This window comes from Echiichthys vipera, assembly GCF_963691815.1.
Source record: "Echiichthys vipera genome assembly, chromosome: 19".
Taxonomy (NCBI): domain Eukaryota; kingdom Metazoa; phylum Chordata; class Actinopteri; order Perciformes; family Trachinidae; genus Echiichthys; species Echiichthys vipera.
This window is the reverse complement of record NC_139844.1, coordinates 13,960,447-13,981,764: the sequence shown is the minus strand read 5'-3', so window position 1 is coordinate 13,981,764 and position 21,318 is coordinate 13,960,447. Positions and strand designations below refer to the sequence as shown.

Sequence of the window (21,318 nt, the reverse complement as noted above, 5' to 3'; positions counted from 1 at the left end):
TGCTCGGCTGAAGGCTGTTGTATAATTCATATTAAACACACACTGACATCACATACACACATGGACATTAACTCATTGATATACACATAAGAGCTGGAGGGCAACAGCCAAACCAAACATTAACAGATATGAAATGAAAGTTTATAAAAAATTTAAAAAAAAAGCATCGGCAGTGATTTTTTTTTTAAATGGAGCTTTAATGTCTTCGGGCAGTTTGTTCCAAAACAGGTTGTTTGCAACAGACAGACCAGGTTTTACTCATGAAAATATTCATATGACTGAAATACTGTTAAAAACCTGGAGCAAGAAACATTTAAATGCTACTCCTGCTTACAACAAAGTCACCGTGATGCAATAATACACATGTCTCCTAGAAGTTATTCTCATCTGTCCATACAATTTATCTGTATAAATGAACAGTATGATTTATGTCTTTGTGATGCCTCTGATACTGCCTAAAACGCTTGTATGTAGAGAGAGTACACAGTATCGTATCTGTGCAAGAGTGTATGCGCCGATCTGATACCACGTAATTTAGCCCTGAAAAACATTCAGTTGCTGTTGCACAGCTGTTAAATAAAATAACCTTACAATTCAACATCTTATGTGTCTTATGTGGTGTGACTGCATCATTTTTTCACCATTATTTAATAGTAACTGGCATTAATTCCCTGTATGTCTGTTCATGTTTTATAGTGTGTTAACTTGAGTTAAGGCAATCATATCACATTCTTACAGAGAAGGGAAAATGTTATCTGAAAATCTCTCTGAAAGCTGAAAATCTTTGAATGACTGAACATGATTAAAAAAATCGAAACATACTTTGATTCTTTTATGTTGTCAAGTTCTTAGTTTTCAGTAAAAAAGATAAGTGAAAGCAAATGCCGACAAAAAATAAAAATCATCCTTTTGATTAGTTTCATTCATGGAAAGAAAAAATTAAAAACGGTGTCAGCCTTGAGCAAGGACAAGGACACGTGAACTGTCGCACCATTCTAAGATTTTAATTTTCTCTTTTCAGACCCTTTTGTTTGATTAATAATAAGAGGAAGTCCAGATGCTGCATAAATACACTGGAGAACAAAAATGATTAATACTTGATTTATTCTGGAATACTGTTATTGATTATTGTTCAGAATTTGATAGAAAATAAGCTGTGGCTATACCACTGCTGTACTAGCATGTTTAATAACCAAGGCACTTCAACAAAAACCTTTTGTGAAAAAACAGTGAGCAAAGTTAGAAGATAGTAACCATTGTGTCAGAAGAGAAAATTTACAATATTAACAATATTTTCTTTGGGCTACAGGATTAAAAAATGAATAGGAAGTGTAGAGGCCGTTGCTTTAAATGACATCATTACATCTGCACCCACAGGACATCACTAGTTTCTCAAACTGCTCTGGTTTGATCTTGGTCTATTTTTCTTCAGTCTCTTTCATAGTTTGGTAACTGTAGTGGGTTTCTTAGACATTACTTTGTTGCCAAGAATCTTCCAGAGATTCTTTATGAGGTTTAGATCTGGACTCTGGGTTTAATTGTTTCAGTTCACTGCAAAACCCGTTTTGCAGTGAATTGCAGGCTTATTGGGAGACAATAAGGGTTGCCGAAGGAGGTCCACGTAAACATTTGCATTCACCTTGCAATGTAGCTGTACAAGAGGCACCTGAGGGACCTAAATTAATCTGTGTCCTTGTAGAGTTTCAGTTACCTTAGAGCAGCTTGCCATGTTGCAAAGTAATCAGGAGAGCTGTCAGATAAAAAGGGTGTGTCCAACGATTTAGTATATTGTCACCAGGTGCCAGAAAAACACCAATAACTGGGAGGTATCTGAAAGTGTTCTATCATTTTGCTCACTGCTTTTTCCCAACCAACCAAGTGCCTTGGTTATTTAGAAAAAAAATGTGCTAGTACAGCAGTGGTATAGCCACAACTGACATTTTATTAAATTCTGAACAATAATAAAGAACAGCATTTCGGAATAAACAAGCATTAATAATTTGTTCTCTAATTTGGATCTACAGTGTATATTAACCTCAGAGTGCTGCCCCATGTCAAGAGCCACTAAAACTAAATAAAACTGGCTTATGCTGAAATAAAGCTCTAAAGGCTAAAAAAAGTAGATTGAGGTGAAAGAGAAGAGAGCGAAGAGAGAGAGAGAGAGAGAGAGAGAGAGAGAGAGAGAGAGAGAGAGAGAGAGAAAGAGAGAGAGAGAGTGTGTGTGTGTGTGTGTGTGTGTGTGTGTGTGTGTGTGTGTGTGTGTGTGTGTGTGAGTGAAGAGAGGTGGGAGAGAGTGAATAGAGGAGAGAGGGAGATGGAGAGGTGGGAAAGGTCTTCACATTGAAAAGAGAATTGAATTTAGAGAGGAGGGAAAAGAAAGGACAGAGAGCGGGAAAGAGTCAAGAGCAGCCAACCATTATTACCACTGACCCTCCTTGGTACTCAATAGAACTGGTTTATTAGCTTCTGTGTGTATGTGCATGTTGAAGTGTTTCTTCATGTGTGTGTGTGTGTGTATTTTCGTTAGTGTGTGTAGTTCTACAAGCGCATTTCTCTAGTCAAGTGGAGAATCACACTGGCAGCAGTCCCCCTTCTTGAAAGGATTGAAGAGGAACAAAAGTGTGTGTTTGAATTTAGTTTTATTTGCAAGATTAATTCACACTTCAAGGCTTTTTTAATTTTATTTTTAAAACGCGTAGCTCAAATCGACTGGTTCACAGCCGTTGTATAATGAACCACATATAACGGCTAGTATGTCAATTGCTTTGCACAATTCTTTATTACACTGCATACCTTTTTTATTGTGAACATTATTATGCATTAATAAAATTCTATTTAAATTGGAATTTGTCCATAACATTCTTATTTTCATACTTGAAGTAGTTGTTGAGATAATATCACAGCTAAAGGGCTAAAGCTATTTTATTCTGTTTCATACAGCACCGTCAGCATGTGTAGTTACTTAGACTTGAGGAAGTGAAGGTATTTTTAGTTGAGTGTCCAGTGTATTTGAAGGATATAGTGGGGGGGTCAGACACCTGGTCTAGTCCTTCAGAGTCTACAGGAAGCGGATGGTGAGCACAACTGGTAGAGAGTTACAGTGGGAAAGAGAAGGGTTGGGATGTTCTTTTATTTTTAGTGTTATAAATGGGGAGTCGTCACCAGGGGAACACAGGCTCTGCTCCTCCCTCATATATCTTTTTTCAAAGCATTTTGAGATGCTCTCTTCAAGTGCTACTGTATATTTCCTGTTAAAAGCAGAAAATGGGGCAGGTTGTTTTTAGGATGTAAAAAGGGACTTTCATATAAATAAACTCCTTGAAGTTATTTTGTAATTCTTTTCTTTTTAATGTATGCATATTACAGCAGGGAACTAAGATCAAATGAGGTCTTGTTTTTGCTTCAGTGTGACTAACTTTTACAATTTCCAATCGTCAACCACCTGAGGCTGCCAAAGAACACAGTTCAAGCGTGCAGTTTTAAATCTCTTTTGTGAATTGTGATTTGCTGCAGTCAGATTGGAGTTTGGGAAGTATCAGCACTTTTCTCATAAAAAAAGCCATTTCATTTTTTTCCTCTTCATCTTTCTTTATATTGAAGTCATTAACATTTAAAATGAACTTCCTTGCCAACATTTAAAAATGTATAATACAGCTTCAAGTGCTCTGAAATCTATTTCATAATACCAATATCTTACTATGAGCAATGGTGTCCTACATGGACACAAAATGTTCTGCCAAAGTGTGAACATAAGTCATAAGTACTTTTTTTTTAACTTTGATTATACCTCAGTGCTCATGTGACATGCCACATGGCTGGACTTTGGGTGAGTCCAAGGGTTTTCCAAGCCTGAGACTGCGGGCCTCTCTTCAAAGGAAAAAGCTTCAATTTGTTCAATTCCTTGATGCCAAAGGGGTCATGATTATGTTGTTTCATCTCACAGACACAAAGCCATTGAGCAAAAGTAGCCTAATATTGTTGATTGACATAATATCAGGCTACACCGAACACACACAACAGGTCCTCAGGCATTTTTTTTATTTTCTTAGAAACTGTGAAAACGTCAAAATTCACCAAAACTACTGTATCTCTGAACCAACTCTTTAACCCAATCACACACATACAGGATATTCTATGTGATCTTCTTCCAATAACAAAAGTAATGCTTTTTTTTACTTCAATTCACCAAGCCCCCCTGGGGAGAACATACATGAGTCCTGATGGCTTGTTTAAAGGCACAGTTTCTAAATACGGGCTGTGTGCATTTCTCTGTGGATTGATTTAATTCAAAAGTCATCCTGTTCCCTCCGCATCTGCCTTGAAAGGAGATCTCATCTCAGGTGACTCTTTATAAGTTTTAACCCTATTGAAGGGGCGCATGATCAGTCAGACTTGAACTTACATGACTAATATTAAAACATATCATATTATTAAGAATGATCTTAGCCATCACCACTGCTTCCTATTCCCTCCTACATGAAAGAGAAATCTATTAAGTGCCTCATATTTATCACATAGTATTAACAGTTAGGCAGTGTTGAGTCACCAAAATCTAATCCAACTCAATGTAAAAGCTGAAATACCATTAAAGACCAAAACATCTGGAATATACTGACAAAAGCAAAATTGCAGCTTACAACTCAAAACGTTTTAGTGGCCTTATTTATGAGGCATTTGCATTAAACAGCTTTCAGCTAAATCCTAAATTGCTGTTTATGGACAGGAAATTGAAAAGCAGAAGCACTAAACGGCATGTGGATAGTCTATTAGCATAGGGGGAATAGAGTAGCTCATTTCGTTAAAGCCCATAATGCAGACAAATTGATACATTACAATTAATTACCACTAACAACAACAAAAGCACTGTAGATAATGAACTGTAATGGCAGGTAGTACATAGCAGGTATCAATTATACTAATAGAAGAAGAAACAACCAACTGCTGATTACCTCTTTAATTCCGTCATTAGTAATATAATGTTATTTTACATTATGTCAGCTTCTATGTGCTCTGAGTCAATGCAACAGTTTCTCTTTCTTTCTCCTTTTGGTTTACCAGCTGTCCTCTCTCTCTCTCTCACTGACTTGAGGCACCATATGGGATCAGAACAACACACATACACACACAAGAATGTGCACACAGATGCATATTGCATATTCAAATAAAGATAAATGTACATATATATATGTGAACATACAGTATGTGTACTAGGAGTGTAACGTACACAAAAGTCACGATACGGTACATACCTCGGTGTGGGGGTCACGGTTCCGTGCTGTTTCGGTACAGCGGGAAAAAATCAACAAAAGCTCACACAGTATAACACTTTTTTCATTGTTTTTAAACAGACACCAATTGACCGCAAAAAGGTAAAACCATCTCCTGATATAAAAGTAATAAAAATAAATAGAATAAAACATACACCACAGACTGGCTGATGTGCGCACGGGATGGGACACTGTATCGGGGCTCAAGCACTTTCAGTATATTTGAAGCCGGGCTCCTCTACTACGGCATGTGGGCGCATTTATGTGGATATGTACTGTATATGCCAATCGCTTTGGTAGTGTTTTTGGCCCTGTCAGTGTAATTGTGAAGAGGCTGCTTAAAAGTTAAGTTGTACACACGTTTTTTTTTACTCGTACCAGTGATGGACATGTAGGGATGGTGTCGTCTAACGTGTATTAGCATGTTGGATGTGTTATCAGTGATGTAGTGCACATCAGCAAAACATCGTCCGCAACCAGTCATTGTCAGGTCGACTCTTTCGCCTTCGCTGTTATGTTTCACAGGGAAACCAAAGTGTTCCCACACGGCTGATTTAAATAAAGCCGACGCCTCTTCCAACTCCACACTCGCCATCACTCTTTTTCTTTTGTTTGTAACTGTTTCTTCTTCTGTGGTGCTGATGATTGCTGGCAGCTTTTATGCTCATTACTGCCACATGGATTGGAGGGAGGACTCAACTTTTTTCTCACTCACTCTGACGTATTTGTCCTGTGACTGCGTGCAACGAACCTTGCCCCCGTACCTTGAGGGGACGAATACATATACCGTTACACCCCTAATATGTACACATCTAGCAAACAATCTCCCCAAAACAAAGACTAACATCTCAATTTAAAAAAAGTGTCCCTGATGACGCTGTCTGATCATTATTGGAGCTTAATCCTATTTAGGACAGAAACATGGACATTAACTAGCACTAATGGCCCTCTTTCAACACTGGACAATTGGCTGGGTTGCAGCGCAGTGAAGATGCCTCTTGGTGACAGACGAAGTTTAAAAAATGGACTGACAATGAGTCAGCCTGCTTTCCAGTGGCAAATTATGTTTATAAAAAGATTAAAAGGCAGACTGAGAGATTCTGCTGTGGACAGCCCGGCGAGGCACGTAGACTATGCATGGCAGCGAGCTGAGGTCCTTGTGAGCCCTGTGTCCACCAGCAGCTCTCTTTGAACCCGCAACACACAGCAAAGGCCCAGATAAATAGCAACCTATTTGAGGCACATGTTTCATTGTTGAGATTAAAACTGTTGCAATATTTTATCAATATAGATATCCATCCAACACATAAATTCTACTTGTACCCAGCTTGTGTTGCTATTCTCAACTGGACACCTTGCACAGGAGGTGATGCACAATCTAAAGAAATATAAACTTCAAAGACAAAACAAAAGTGAGGCCTAACACACCACAGAAATGACATGGGTCCAGTGTTCACAGTGGGCTATAATGTTGCCTTTAGTGCCAACCTTAGGAAAATCAAGCCAACAGTAAAGAGACAGATCATCTCTCGCAAATGAGCAAACTTTAAGACGAGCAGTTATTTTGAAACATAGGTCAGGAACATCAAGACATATTTCTGTTGAGTCACGAACACGTCTAGTATGATAAAAAAAAAAAAAAAGTATCTTCAGCCCTTTGGACAGGGTTTAGTGTTGCAAATAAAGGTGTTATGAAAAGCAAATAGGTCTGTTTTAAATCACCAATGAGGACAATTTTTGGGTTGCGGGGTTGGGAATAATCCATTTGACTGGTTGGACTGTTTTGACCACTTGCTTGGACCACAGTCCAAACAACATATTATATATTAAAAAGGACTTTGTTACAACCTGGCAACCCAAATGTTTTTATAAATGGCTTGTAATTTATCAATAAAGCATTACAAAATAATTTATTAACCATTAAGGGTGCTGAAATGTAGACCATTAATATTGCAGCAAACAAATATTTGCTATGTAACGATATAGTGGAGTTATGATTATACTGTAGTTTCTCTATAAAAACATTAGTATCTCACATACTGGGGAACAGTCTGTGTAGAGGCAATCCCAACCTACTATTTTTCCTAGTATTTTACATACAGTTCCTTTTAAAACCATTACTTACAACTTATAGACCCTTTTGTAAAGAGTGAGTAAATAGAAAGGTACTGTCCTTTGTAAAAAGTACACATTTCTTTGTCAAGCGTTATCATGGGAGACCTTCATGCACGACTTCAGAAACAGACAAAACATCCCGCTTTTGACTGAAATAATATGAATTGTGCGAGGTCACTTACTCATTTATGCAGTAAATCACAAAGAACATATTACCACAACACATCAAGCGGTTTGACCTCACTGCACACTCCAGCTCACACATGTACATTTCAATAATTGAAAACCTATTCAGTCGACTCACACTGCCATCCAACAAAACTGAGCACAAGGCTTCGTCTGCTGCTGAAAATGCCAACTTTTCAGAGCCACAAGGCGAAACTTGACTTTAACATTTATGTAATTACATCAATAACAATGTTTTTTTCAGAATAGAAAACTGAAATAAACAGAATAATAACTCAAAATGTCAACTGTGAGCAGTTTCAGTTCAATATAAAACAGTTCAAATGAATTTCAGCAAGCATTTGTGGTAAAAAATACTATATTTACTCAGTCTGTGTCACCACATGACAGTATAGCTTGAAATTTTAACAAGAGTTGCATCCGGAGAGACTTCTTATTAGTCCTAAAGAAGCCCACATCTAATGGAACAAGAATGTCACTGGGCTAATAAATGTGGACAGAAGGCTAGATGAACAATGAGACATAGAGCACAAAAAACTGTTAATGAGCAGCAGTTTCCGTTGTCATTTGACTACTGTGATGAAGTGAGTGATTTCCAGGTCTTTATGCAGTAAAAATGAATTTCGTACTACACTTCCCCGCTACGCTTAAAGCCAGTAAATTCACCATAATGGCATAAGGTGTTATGCGTAACTGTATTTTCATCAATGGGTTTTCCAGTGTGTCTTACCTGTCACATCGTGGTCCTGTGTACCCAGGCTGGCACTGGTCGCACAGCAACTCTCCTTCTTCACCTAGGTGGCAGGTGGGGCTGAAACTGTCGTAGTTGCCAGGGTGACGTTGTTGTTGTAGTTGTAGTTGTTGTTTTTGTTGATGAATCCGGTAGCGTTGACCCCAAATGGAGAGAGGGAAGAGGAAAAAGAGGAAGAAGAGAGGAAAGAGGCGAGTTAAGGCCATTGTTGGGCTCCTCACACACACACACAAACACACACGCTCACACCTGTGTCTCAACTTTTACTTTCCAATCCTCACATTCACACTCTTAAGACACACACTTAATTTTCTCTCCCCCTCAAAGGCTGTACTTCCACACACTGCTGAATTTGAAAACACTCTCCCTCTCTATGAACTGTAACCGAAATTAACTGAGCGAAAGACAGAGAGAGGCAGAGTAAAACGATAGTCTCACTCTTACCCTCGTTCTGTCTCCCTCCCACTTCCACAAACTATAGATAGTTCTGCTGGCTCGGGTTCCAGGCCCCAGACTGACTCACTGGCTGACCGACTGGCTAATAGTGCATGTGAACAACAAAACACTTCTTGTATAAAATGTGTTAGAGTTAGGGGTAGTGTCTTTTCTAAATGTTTGTTTTTTAAATTATTTGACTGAAGAACATGTGTCAATTATCCCCATAACAAATTGTATGTGATAAGGCAACTCTTTCTCTGTAAAAAAGTGTTGTATAAGGCCGACATATACATAACATTGTTAACTTGTATTCTTTATTCATCAATGTATCTATCAGGGACAGTGCACATCAATGTACAATTACTGCAAATGTGCCAGAGTTAGCCAAAAGGCTAATCTTCAAATGTTGCCCTTCAGCTTGGTTATCAAATTGGCCAATAAAACAACAAATAAAACACCTTTATAACAAAACATGGACAGCTGAACAGGATAAAAAGCTTAAGGGAGTGACGTAACATCATGCAAAGTACATCTCCTCCTTCTCTAGACCTTGTTAGATAAATATCAAATATCACCATAAAGCACATTTAAAAATTGCCTTGAACATCCTTATATAACGAGAGATATAAAAAGGCAAAGTTTATGGCAAATATAACACCATCCCATAACCAACCCTGAGAACAGGTAATTCAATTCAATTTCAATTAAATCTTATTTATAGTGCCAAATCATAACAAAAGTTATCTCAGGACACTTTACAGACTAGGTATAGACCACACTCTATGGCTTATTTATGATTTACATAGACCCAACAATTCCCCTGTAGAGTACAGTGGCAACGAAAACCTTCCACCCTAATTGAGCTGAGAGTTCTGTATGTCTGGCCTGAAGGCAGAGGAAATACAGTACCACAGCTCATCAAAACAGTTCAGCTTGGTATCAGGCAACACCTGGGAACACAATCCCAATCTACATGTATAAAATATGTGTATACCACCATCGGTGTGTGTGTGTGTGTGTGTGTGTGTGTGTGTGTGTGTGTGTGTGTGTGTGTGTGTGTGTGTGTGTGTGTGTGTGTGTGAAAGGCTTATTTCAAGACACAGAGACGACCAGAAATCACATGGAAAGTGCGTCTGTAAAGCAGCACAAGCATCCAAATGAGTGACTCTAATAATAGAACTTGTTTGAATCTTTTAATTTACATGTGATCCACATCTACATCAAAAGACAAATAATGTTATTTATATATCTATCTACATCCTGGGAGTATTAGGGCTTTCTAAAGGGATTCATTAAGCATTGTTTTCATTTTATGTTTGTTGACTACTTTTACTACCGTCACTACTGAGCTTGATTTGGTGCAGTCAAATAGCTGAGAGGAATATTCTAACCTTTTGTAGAAAGTCTTTATTACAAATATATGTTATTTTCCTTTTGAAGGGTTTGTTTTGTAGATGGGAGAAATAAAATGCTGTATTACGGTTTAACCAGACTGATAGATGAAAGGGCAGAAAGAGACAATGATCCTGATCTGAGCAACAGTTACGTACGAATGGAAGTGAACCACCAGTGATTGGTTAAAGAAACAGGAACCTTAGCATCAAAAGTTGTTTCAGATTCAATTAGGAACAGTTTCCTGTGTCAGTGTTAAGCACACAATAATGCCCATAACAAGCAGGAATTATGAGACGTGCTGCTTTCGCAAAGCAAATTTCCACAATAGAAATAGAAGGTTAGCACTATAGGGATTTATTAAATATAGAAGATGAGCATACTATGGACTGAAAAATCACAGTTTAAACCTACAGTATTCAATCTAACCTCTGAGTAGAAATTCCAAAATGATCCAGACATTGCACCGTTGTTGTTCAATAATGACTGAGGGTGACTAAAAACTAATTTAAAATTGATAGGTATTTTGGGGGGAAACTAATTCAAAATTAAAATACATTTTGTGGGAAAGATGGTTCCAACTCCTGTCATACAACACTGTGGGGATATTAAATAAATGGAAGTTTTTAATCATTTCTTTTTGAGGGGGCAAAACCATTTAAAATGTAAATAATAAATCTGATGTCTGAATTATACAGGGTTGTTTTTTTAATCCCTGTTAGCATAGTTATTATTGAAGGAAAGAAGAAAGTCATCAACATAACAGGTGATTCTGAACGTTTGATGGGCAGTGCATAACGGTGTTAGTGTCTAAAAGGTCCGCTAAGGATCTGATTGATGAAGAATTTAACCGTATGTAAAATGTGAAAGTATTTTTCCATTCATAGGAATTCTTTTTTTGCTTCTTTTTTAAGTAAAGAGATACTTCCTGTACATTGAACAACTGTGATTGGAGACTGTGAAGCAGGCACAGCACGATAAAAGGTTTTAAATACCTGCATGATTTGTGGGAGGTTTGAGTTTCTACTGTGTTACGATTTCTAGCCACAGCTGTGTTGTTTCTACCAACAGTGATGACATTTTACCCACAGAGATGATGTTTCTCCACTTATGTTGATGCTTTTACCTGTGGTGATGATATATCCACTCATGCCACTACAATTATATTTATACCCACAGTGATGAATTAGACTAAAATTATAGTTTGAGTGTCAGGACAGGAAAGGAGAACATTTTTAAAGAAGCAAATCAAAAAGAGAGAATATGGGCCACAGAGTAATAGATGCACTGTGGGGTCAGCAGTGATAGAGTGAAGGGTCTGGTCACAACCGTACATATACAAATAAGCCATAACTACAAGATTTTCTCTCACCATTAAAGGTAAGCAGTCATGAAGCAATTTTAGGCGTTTTTGGGGGGAAATTCTGAAAGAAAAAGGCTGCTTTTTAAAAAATAGTTTTAAAAAATCAGAAATCAAAGCGTCTGTAAATCTGTGTAGGTACAAATGATTAGGGCTTTTATGGATGGATAATTGGCCAAGGATCTTTAACTAATGTATATTTCCCTGGAATCTGTTAAGGATTCCAGGGGATGACTGAAAAGAGCAAACCTCAATGGCTGTGAGGGAATCAAGCCTAGGTGTAAATAAAGAGGAACAGCACTCCAGGACTAAACTGATTTCTACTAATCCGCAGTAAATCACCCACTACCCATGCGTCACTTTATCAGATGTTTGTAAGAGCTAAAACATTAGGGGTAACTGAAACTGTCCGACTGGGTGGCTGGCTATTTGAGTGATTGGCTTCAGGGAACATAAGGGACTAAATGGCTATTTTGAGTGGCTGAAAGGCACGGCGCCGTCAAGCTATTATTACTGCAGGGGTTTATGGGGAGGCAGAGAAGGGGAGAGGCGAGAGACAGAGAGAGTTGTATCTTTCTTTAGCTCTGAGAGTTTTGGACATGACGTGTAACGACTGCATGAAGATTCTCAGCTGCTGCTGCCTGTGTGTGTGGGTGACACATTTCAGACTAAAGACAAGTTAATTGGGTATGGCTTTTTCAAATGGGGACAAAAGTGGGATCCTCATTTAGGAAAAAGCTACTTTTTGGGTCAGGGGTTAAGGTTAGGTTTAGGGAATAGCCAACAATGGCTACGGTTTAGGTAAGTCTCCAGAAAATGAAAAAGTCTAGGTAATGTCCCCTAAAATGGACCTAGGTAAACATGTGTGGGCTGGTGAAATCTGTGCACCAAACGCACAGCATCACTCTCTGGTCACTTGGGGAAATTGCAGATCTGTCATAGACGGAATAGACGAAAATATCCAATTAAACCAATGCTTCTATGTACTTTATGACAATATAATTTTTACCAATTAAAGGTTGAATATCTAGAATCTTCTTAAAAAGCTACATATTTTTTAATAATACACACACGGGAAGTTTTGAGGGGTACAGAAAGTATTGCTTTTCCATAAAAAATAGATTTAGATTTTTACTTTTTTTTTAACAGTTTGACGAAGACTTTCTGTCACGTTCTGTTGCCAGGGTTGTCTGTTGTTTGGTGCAGCTACTGTAGGCTGGCACCGGTTGAAATGGAGTTTGCTAATCCTGCAGCTGCTTCGTTACTTGTCTAAGCAGCTGAGTGACCGGAGACGGGCAAAAACTAGAGTCACTATAGGTCAAGCATTCACTCCATGGACTGAGATAAAGGAGTTCAGTAAGTTAACTTTCATGTTTACTAAGTTGTAACGGCTAACGGTAACAGCTAACAGTAACTTTGAGTCAAACTCCTCTGGAATTCTTGTTTTTATGGTGTGATTTGCCGGAGGGGATGGGTTCAAACAGGATCAAAAAGGCTCTGGTCTCGGATCTGACGAACCTGGCGTGGTGGAATTATTTTGTTGTTGGTGCGACTGCGATCTTGAGACACTAGATGGCGGTGTTCTGCTCATTCTCTATATTCAACCTTTAAGTTTCTGTAATTAAATATTCAGACATCAGCAGTTGGTTTCAGTTGCACATTCCATTGCTATGGCAATCTCTATTGGCACAGTTCCATTAAATCCACAATGATGTCAGATTTGTATCTTTTATGAACTCCTCAGATACCTTTGTTGGAGCGTGATCTATTGCCATAACTCATATTGTAGCTCTTCTTGATTGCTATTGTTGTAACTTGATGGTTCAGTATTTCTACTGTCACTTTACTGCTAACCAAGCTAGCCATTAAGCTAGCTGTCTGAGGCTAACTTCTAAGCTTTTATGAGGCAGAAGAAGATAGATTACAACGGCTACTAGCTGAACCTTGCGGTAAGGCTGATTTGTTAACCACTCTTTCCAAGTTCAAAGTTGAACTTCCATGCTAACAGAGGGGGACCAGTTTACCTGTGTTATTATCATTAGTTTAACCAGGATCGGGCATCATAGCTGGTCAACATCAGTCCAAACATACATGGTGTGCATGCTCCCAAGATGAACAATCAGGTGAGAGGCCTCATCCAATGCCTCGGTGCTTTATTAAATTACATTTTTAGCAGATACTTGCTGTAATTTGAACAACCGTGATTTAAGACTGTGAACAGGCACAGCACGAGTGGATTTCCATTCAAGAGGAACGGTATGATAAAATATCTCAAATACCTTAATTACTCATGGGAGGTATGAGTTGGCTACTGTGTTAAGTTTTCTAGCCACAGTTATGTTGATTATGCCAACTGTGATGACATTACTACTCACAGAGATGATTTCTCTTAACTTATATTGATGCTTCTACTTGTGGTGATGATAATTCTATTAACATCATTACAATTATATTCCTACCTACAGTGATGAAGCCTCTATTTGTGGAGAAATCCTTTTGACATAAAAAATGAAGTCTGAGTGTCAGGAGAGGAGTGGAAAACATTATGAAGAGAGAGAATAGGGGCCACAAAGTCAGAGATGCACTGTGGGGGTCAGCAGTGATAGATTGAAATGTTTGATTAAATTGTGTCGTCCCTGTGCCATTAACCCCAGTGTCTTCAGAACCTACTTGTTACTAGGAAGACTGAGCGGGCAGGCACAGGGTTGACAGTCTGCAGGTGACCCACGGGTGGCGTTGCCATAGAAACCAGGTAGGCAGGTGTCACAGTGGGGGCCTGTGGTATGGTGGGAGCAGTCCTGGAGGAGAAAAACAAGTGAATTTATATTGATAAAATGAATAAACTATGGGGCGAACAAACCATTTGATCAGTTGAGGAGATCAGTTTCTTTAGTGATGAAAATCTCAACACCCCATTGTTTTAAAATTGCCTTGAATCTTTGTGTATACATGTGGATTGCATCTTACTGTTATCTAGTTTTTTACATTATGCACCTATTATTATGTCATCTTAGTTTTTTTATATTTGCACTCTTTGTATCTGCACTATTCTGACCTTGTTGACTCTGAATAAATAAATTGTTATCTTGTCTATTTTCTTTAGGGCTGTGAAGTGATCATTCCTTTCTCAATATATTGAGTGTTTTGAAAACCTCTCTTAAATAATATCTGCATCATCTTTAGTGTAAAATGATGAACACAGACGGGTATAACTACACATTTTATCAAAAGATTATAATATAATATATAAGCTGAATAATGAGCCACAAATTTAGTTAAACTGTAGTTAATACCAAGGGTAGGATGAGAGTGAGGAGCATGAAAAAGAAGAAAACTAAAGACCTTACAATAGATCTAAAGTCTATCTTAGAGTAATTAGTGTCACACTCACATTTCAAAAGGTTAAAGACTATAAATATAAAAAACAAATAGGCTCAAGGGTCGCCACACTGCAATTAGAAGAGCAGACAGCTCTCTTTGTGATTAACTGGTTATATAATAGAAAATAAAACCAATAACACCACAAGTCCAGTTCAAATTCTGACTGCCTTTTTCTGCCTATATACCAACATAAATATCACTAAATGTAAACAATTCCTTAATAACTAATTCCAAAGCTGCCTCAAAGATAAAGATAATTAAATACACTTATTTAGCATGGCTTTTTTTTTGGACTTAAAAATGTAATTTTGTATTTAACCTTTTAAGTGTAAGATATTTTTTATCACTCACAGTCAAATGAAAGGTTCTCTGCTCTTTTCTTTTTTGGACCAACAGATTTGTTTTTATAAGTCCAGCCACAACAACGGTTGAAATTTCTTGTAGCTACTGTGTGTATGTGTGTGTCTGTGTGTGTTTGTTTCAGTTATGTTCCAAATCATTTCCTCCTCAGATCAAATGTTTCTTCACCACGGAAAAAAAAACACCCTGACACAAACACACTGCGTTGACCTATGGTACCAGTGCATCATTCAGTCATTCAACTATAGCCAGAAAACACAGTCCCTGGGGAAGCAGTTTGTGTGTGTGTGTCAATCTGCCTGTCTGCCTTTCACTGTGTATGAACGTGTGTGTGTGTGTGTGTGTGTGTGTCTGTCTGTGTGTGTGTTTGTGTGTGTGTGTCTGTCTGTCTGTGTGTGTGTGTGTGTGCGTGCGTGTGTGCATGAGTGAGTGTGTGTGCATGTGTGAGATAGACAGATTGAGCTTGCTCGTCTGAGTGTGTGTTCTCCCTCTGACATATCACAGCATCCTCCTCATCTATAATGAAACATAACTTGATAATACAAAACCAACAGCTCTATGTATTTGGTAGTGTGCTGTGTGTGTGTGTGTGTGTGTGTGTGTGTGTGTGTGTGTGTGTGTGTGTGTGTGTGTGTGTGTGTGTGTGTGCGCGCGTGTGTGTGTGTGTGTATGCGTGTGTGTATTTAGTTTGATGCTAACTGACAGCTTAAGCCTGAGGCAATGTGTAGACTGGGGAGTGACGATGTGTGTGCAGATGCACATGAGCATATCTCCAGTATTTTAGAACGTGAATTTGTTCATTTGGGTGTGAAGCCACAGCAAGTGTTTCAACCTGCAGTTCTTCTGATGGCCACTAGATGGTGGATCCAAGAACTTTACAGCTAAATACAAAGTCAATATGCATTTTTTTCCCACATAAGGAAGTAGTCTTAGTGACTCATGAATGCCGCTCTGGTTTGTGCTTTTGTGGCATTAAAATGCCCTCAGGTTAATGTTTGTTTTGCTGGACTTGTGTACCAGGCTATTAGCTATTTCCCATTATTGCATTTTTCTAAAGTTTATGGGATAGATTTTCAACTACACAGTAAATTGACTAATACATGTGGCTCCCAACCAATTGATTTAACCTCTCTCAATTATTCATCTAAAAAAAATCAATGCTGTGAACAAGTTGACTGTTTAAAAATGTAAATAAAAATGTCAGCTCATTTACTCATGACAGACGGGTTACTTACTATTAAACATTAATGATGTTAAATGCTTTGACAGCTTTATGAGTAAAAAGAAAAATTAAAGTGAATAATGTGTTGAATATAATCACAATACAGGCAATATTCTGTCTAAAATGAAATCCCTTAACTTGACATTCTGCACATTTGTAAAAATATATTTATTTTGCCATTTTGGTATTATCTTTTGACATTATGTTAATATCAAAAGTGAAAAAGCCTTTTCATGAAAGCGTTTAGAGTGCTGTTGATGTTTGGTACCTCCTTCCCTTGAGAAAAAATGTTTTGTTGTTTTTTGCTACAACAGAATAATTCACTTAAGTGTGATTTTGAGCACTAAGTGAAAGCTAATGATTAGACAGACAGACTTATTGATCATCTTACCAGGCAGTGTCCTGTGATGTCATGGCATTGTGTAGCATGTCTGTGGCAATGACAAGCTTCACACACGCCATTATAGAGATTCCCGTTAACTCTCCGAAAACCAGGAATACACGCCTGAAACACACACACGCACACACATTCAGATAGTAAGATTAGTGATGCAGAGACTGCAGTTATAGCCACGGTTATATACAGCCGGACCGCTCTGTAGCGGCCAATCGGCTTGCTGTTAGGGACTCCAAGTCACTCGACTAAGTCACGACTGTTTGCCTTCCTGGCTCACAGATGGTGGAACAAGCTTCCCATCAACATCCAGACAGAAGAAAGTCTTCACATCTTCTGCTGCAGGCTAAAAATAAATCTCTTTCGACTGCACCTTGCAGAAGTTGATGACTTATTTAAATTAATTTTATTTCAACTATGCAAATTAACATTTACAATTACTGAAAGCAGTGTCTGTAATCGTAAAAGAAAACACTCATGAATCAATACAATACATAATTTAAAAAGCAATAGCCTAGAGGTCAGGTACACTAAATACAATAAATTATACTAAGGTGTTTGATGTTTAAATGCAGATCATTAGATCTCATATACACCCCGCTGACACTACTCAAAATGTTAAAAAAAAATCCCCCCAAAAAAATCATTTCAGGAAGCCATTGGTTCCCTTTCCTTGTTTCACTTTGTGAAAAAAGTCACACAGACGTATAATTAGCTTGAAATAATATTGTTTATGTTGATGATCATCATTATTACTGTTTTTGCAACGATGACTGAAAACACAGCAAATACTTTTTCAACACTCAACATACTTGTGATTATTGAGTTTAATTTGTTTATCTAATCTGTGAAAGATGGCTTCGGAGTACTATTACCTTTGTACCTTTTTTCCAAGACTGTTTTCTATTACTGTAGAGGAAGTTTAAAAACGGCTGTAGGTGTGTATCTGTGTTTACCTCACAGGAAGTGCCAGCATATCCAGGAGGACAAAAGCAGCTTTCTACAGCTGATGCTCTCCTCTCTCCTCTGGTTGAGGGATTAGCTACCTGCATGGAGAATGAATGTAGTCTATATGCATACACCACACACACACACACACACACACACAAACACACATGCGCGCGCACACACACACACACACACACACACACACACACACACACACACACACACACACACAGAGAAAGAAATATCAAGCATAAGGCACATTAGTGGTCTGTCTATTTCTATAGTTATACATACACCTTCAGTTACACAAACAGGGCTCTTTGGCTGATTAGTTTTTATGACCTGAGTGCATTCTCTCAGGCTGAATTTACTCCCAAACAGCAGTAAGTTTTCACAAATTAAACCGCCATCTTTATGTTTAGGTTATGGAGGGTTAAAGTAGGATTATTCACAGGCCATAAGAAAGAGCTGCCTGAGAAACTCAACTCTGGGCAAGTTGTTTTGTTTCATAAAGCCAATACCAATATCTCTTGCTTAAAGCTACTGAGAGTGTTTGTTTGTGTTCCATTTGTTTCTACTAATCAATACTTAACATGTTAAGTTTTGGAACATTTTGTTATGGCTGTGTAAAATGACACTACCACATTTTTTCCGTTTTATGTTACATATATTTTGCTAACATTAGATTTCTATGCACAAAAAGTCCACAAAGGTCATGAGACAATCTCTACACTTTAATGAATGAATCAAAGTCAAACAACAGTAGAATCAGTTCAATAGAATTCCAATGCTAGGCAATAGCCTTGGTCTTTGTTTACATGAACTGCAACAGGAAATAAACTAGGACACATTTAGAATGTTTATATTTACATATTTGAAAAATCTAGGGTACTCAAACCAACAACATATCCATCACATCATATAGCATTTATCAGATGATTTGTTTGAATTTTACATTTAAAAAACAATACTAAAAACAATACTAGAACATTAATAATAACTATATTCATGACATGTGTTTGCTTCTACCTGTACACAGCACTCGATTCTGTGCTATAAGAAGCCCGCACCATCACTCTGGTCACATTGGCCAAGACGGATAAGAAATCCCTTCGGCTAATCGGCTGTGCTCTCTCTGAAACCAGGAAGTTCTCTGGAAGGAGAACGATGTGATTGGTGCTTGGAGAGGGCGGGTATACCGGCTGGCCAAACCTTCTGTCAATAATCTTGATCCCCCCACCCTGGCAATAAAAGAAGAAAATCATTTTTAATTTCGTCTTTGTTGCAGTTCACTTCTATTCCAAATTCCGTAAATCTAGACGGGATATTCTGTTAAACACAAATAAAGTATGACACCTCTGTCAGAAAGGACTATGATATTCAACCAATCTGGAAGAAACGGGGGAGTAAGAGTGAATGATGTGTCATTAGGTAATGAGCTGCAGCTTCTATTGACATTTTGAATGGACTGAATGCAAATTGAATTGAGCCTGGGCCTGATATCTGACTATCTCTTGTTGAAAACAGATCAATGGCATGTAGCGGCTAACACAGAGTGACAACTACTAATGGAGAGAGAGAGAGAGAGAGAGAGAGAGAGAGAGAGAGAGAGAGAGAGAGAGAGAGAGGGAGGGAGACAGACAGACATACAGACATATGTTACCATGCCAAGAACCCATTAAATAAAAACTAATTGAAAGAGAGGAGATGGAGAGAGGGATAAAGAGACAGAAAGCAGTATCATTATTGAGATATGCAGAGATAAAGAAGGAAAGAAAGAGAGACAAAGAAATGATTCAGATTAACAAGAAAAAAGAAGTCAGCCAAGAGAAAATTGTTATCATTAAGTCTCTGAAAGACAGTCTTTTACTGTCTGTTTCTATTCATATAATATCTCACTTGTATTAATCACACTTTAAGAAAATGAATTAACAGATAAGGTGTGCACTTTCTTCTATTTTGCTTATTGGTAAGACATCCAGTGGTTGATAATAAGACCTGGACACTGCTAACGCTCAGCTTTGTGCACAATCTTTTCCAGTGCCACTCGCAGTATTTCATCGAAAAGTTCCCCTGTTGCCCAAAGACCATTATAAACCCCGGTTATAAAAGAGAAGTCTATAAAACTGTTGACAGGACAACTGGGACTTTAAACAAGGTCAATTGTAACACTTTCTATTATGATTGAGGTTTTATATTCGGAAAACTTTCCTCAAGTCTAAAAAAGCTATTTAAAAATCTGTGACATCATAACAATTTAACGTCTAATGACCGAGCGGGAACAGTGGTAGGAACACTATTGCACATATTCAGTAGGCTGCAAATCCTGGTAATAGTCCGGAGGCAAAAACAACAAACATATTCTTATTGGAATGATTCGGCACCATCTTTGGGTCCTGTAAATCAAGTATTCATCTGCTGTTTCAAAGTGAAACGAGAAACTCCAGATGGAATACATTGGTACTTGTTATTATTGGCATGAAAGGCGTGGTATTTTAATTCTGCCGATGTGGGGCTGATAAAGTGGGCTGGATTGAGAGAGTGAAATCAACAAAGCTGTACAGACAAAGACAGAGAGATTATTGTCTATTCAGATCCCACATACTTACAACCAGGGCTCTTTTCTGAGCTTCCCAAAACAGTGCAACGGACAATATCACAACTGGATGCAGATATGCAGAGAGTGAACCAGGGGGGGGGTAAGGCACAAAACAAGACAAAGGCTGAAAGAGAGACAGTGGAGCAGGAGAAAGCCCGTTGACAGTGTGTAGGTGGTTCATTATCGTCATCATTTGGGGAGGCTTTTTGTTGACAACAAGACTGGCACTTGTCCTCCTCTCCTCCCATATCCTCCCAGTCTGTCCATCTAAATGACACGTCTTTAAATAACACAAGCTCATTGGTCTGTAACTATCCATCTTGCAGTTTCTTTCTTTTTTCACTTTGTTCCGCTAGCCTCCCTGCCTTCTCCACTTGTTCCTTCTTCCATGTTACTAATGTTCTTCATTCCTTCTATCACTTTGCTTTCTATTGTCCTTTCTTTTCTTCTGTCCTTCCTTTCTTTGATTCGTTCCATCTTCCTTCTGTCTCTGTTTCGTACTGTCCTTTTTTCTTTCTTATTCCTATTTGTGTTTCCTTTCCTTCTTCACATTCTATCTTACTTTTGTTTTCTCACAAATTGTATTGGCATTTATGTCTAGATCTACAGTCATCTAAAATTCCATATCTATTTTCATTTTTGTTATTGCAGTTTATTACAGATGTAAACAATTTCTAACAAACTTCCTTTTCTTTGGAATAACGGGATAATTTCTGCAGTTCTGCACACAACACCCTGCTTATATGCCTGTTTGTATTTGAGTGTACTGTACGCTCTCACACACACGCACACACTGCTGTCTGGTGATGTGGGAGATATAAACAGTTAACTAATAGTGTTGCTTCTTTGCTTATTACTGCCATACATCATATTACAACCTGTTCATTACAGAGACATGTAGAGAG

The 21,318-nt window shown here is 38.1% G+C and overlaps 1 protein-coding gene across 1 annotated transcript in view; it reads right to left on the bottom strand.

Moving 5' to 3' along the window:
• lama2 (laminin, alpha 2) overlaps positions 1 to 21,318 on the bottom strand; it is a 191,723-nt gene that overhangs the window by 90,920 nt on the left and 79,485 nt on the right. The window contains exons 16-20 of the mRNA XM_083934459.1: positions 18,844 to 19,055; positions 17,823 to 17,934; positions 16,864 to 16,977; positions 14,180 to 14,307; positions 8,299 to 8,385 (exon numbers count right to left, since the gene is read on the bottom strand). Coding sequence (XP_083790585.1) covers positions 8,299 to 8,385; positions 14,180 to 14,307; positions 16,864 to 16,977; positions 17,823 to 17,934; positions 18,844 to 19,055 — 653 coding nt within the window. The remainder of the gene's footprint in view (positions 1 to 8,298; positions 8,386 to 14,179; positions 14,308 to 16,863; positions 16,978 to 17,822; positions 17,935 to 18,843; positions 19,056 to 21,318) is intronic.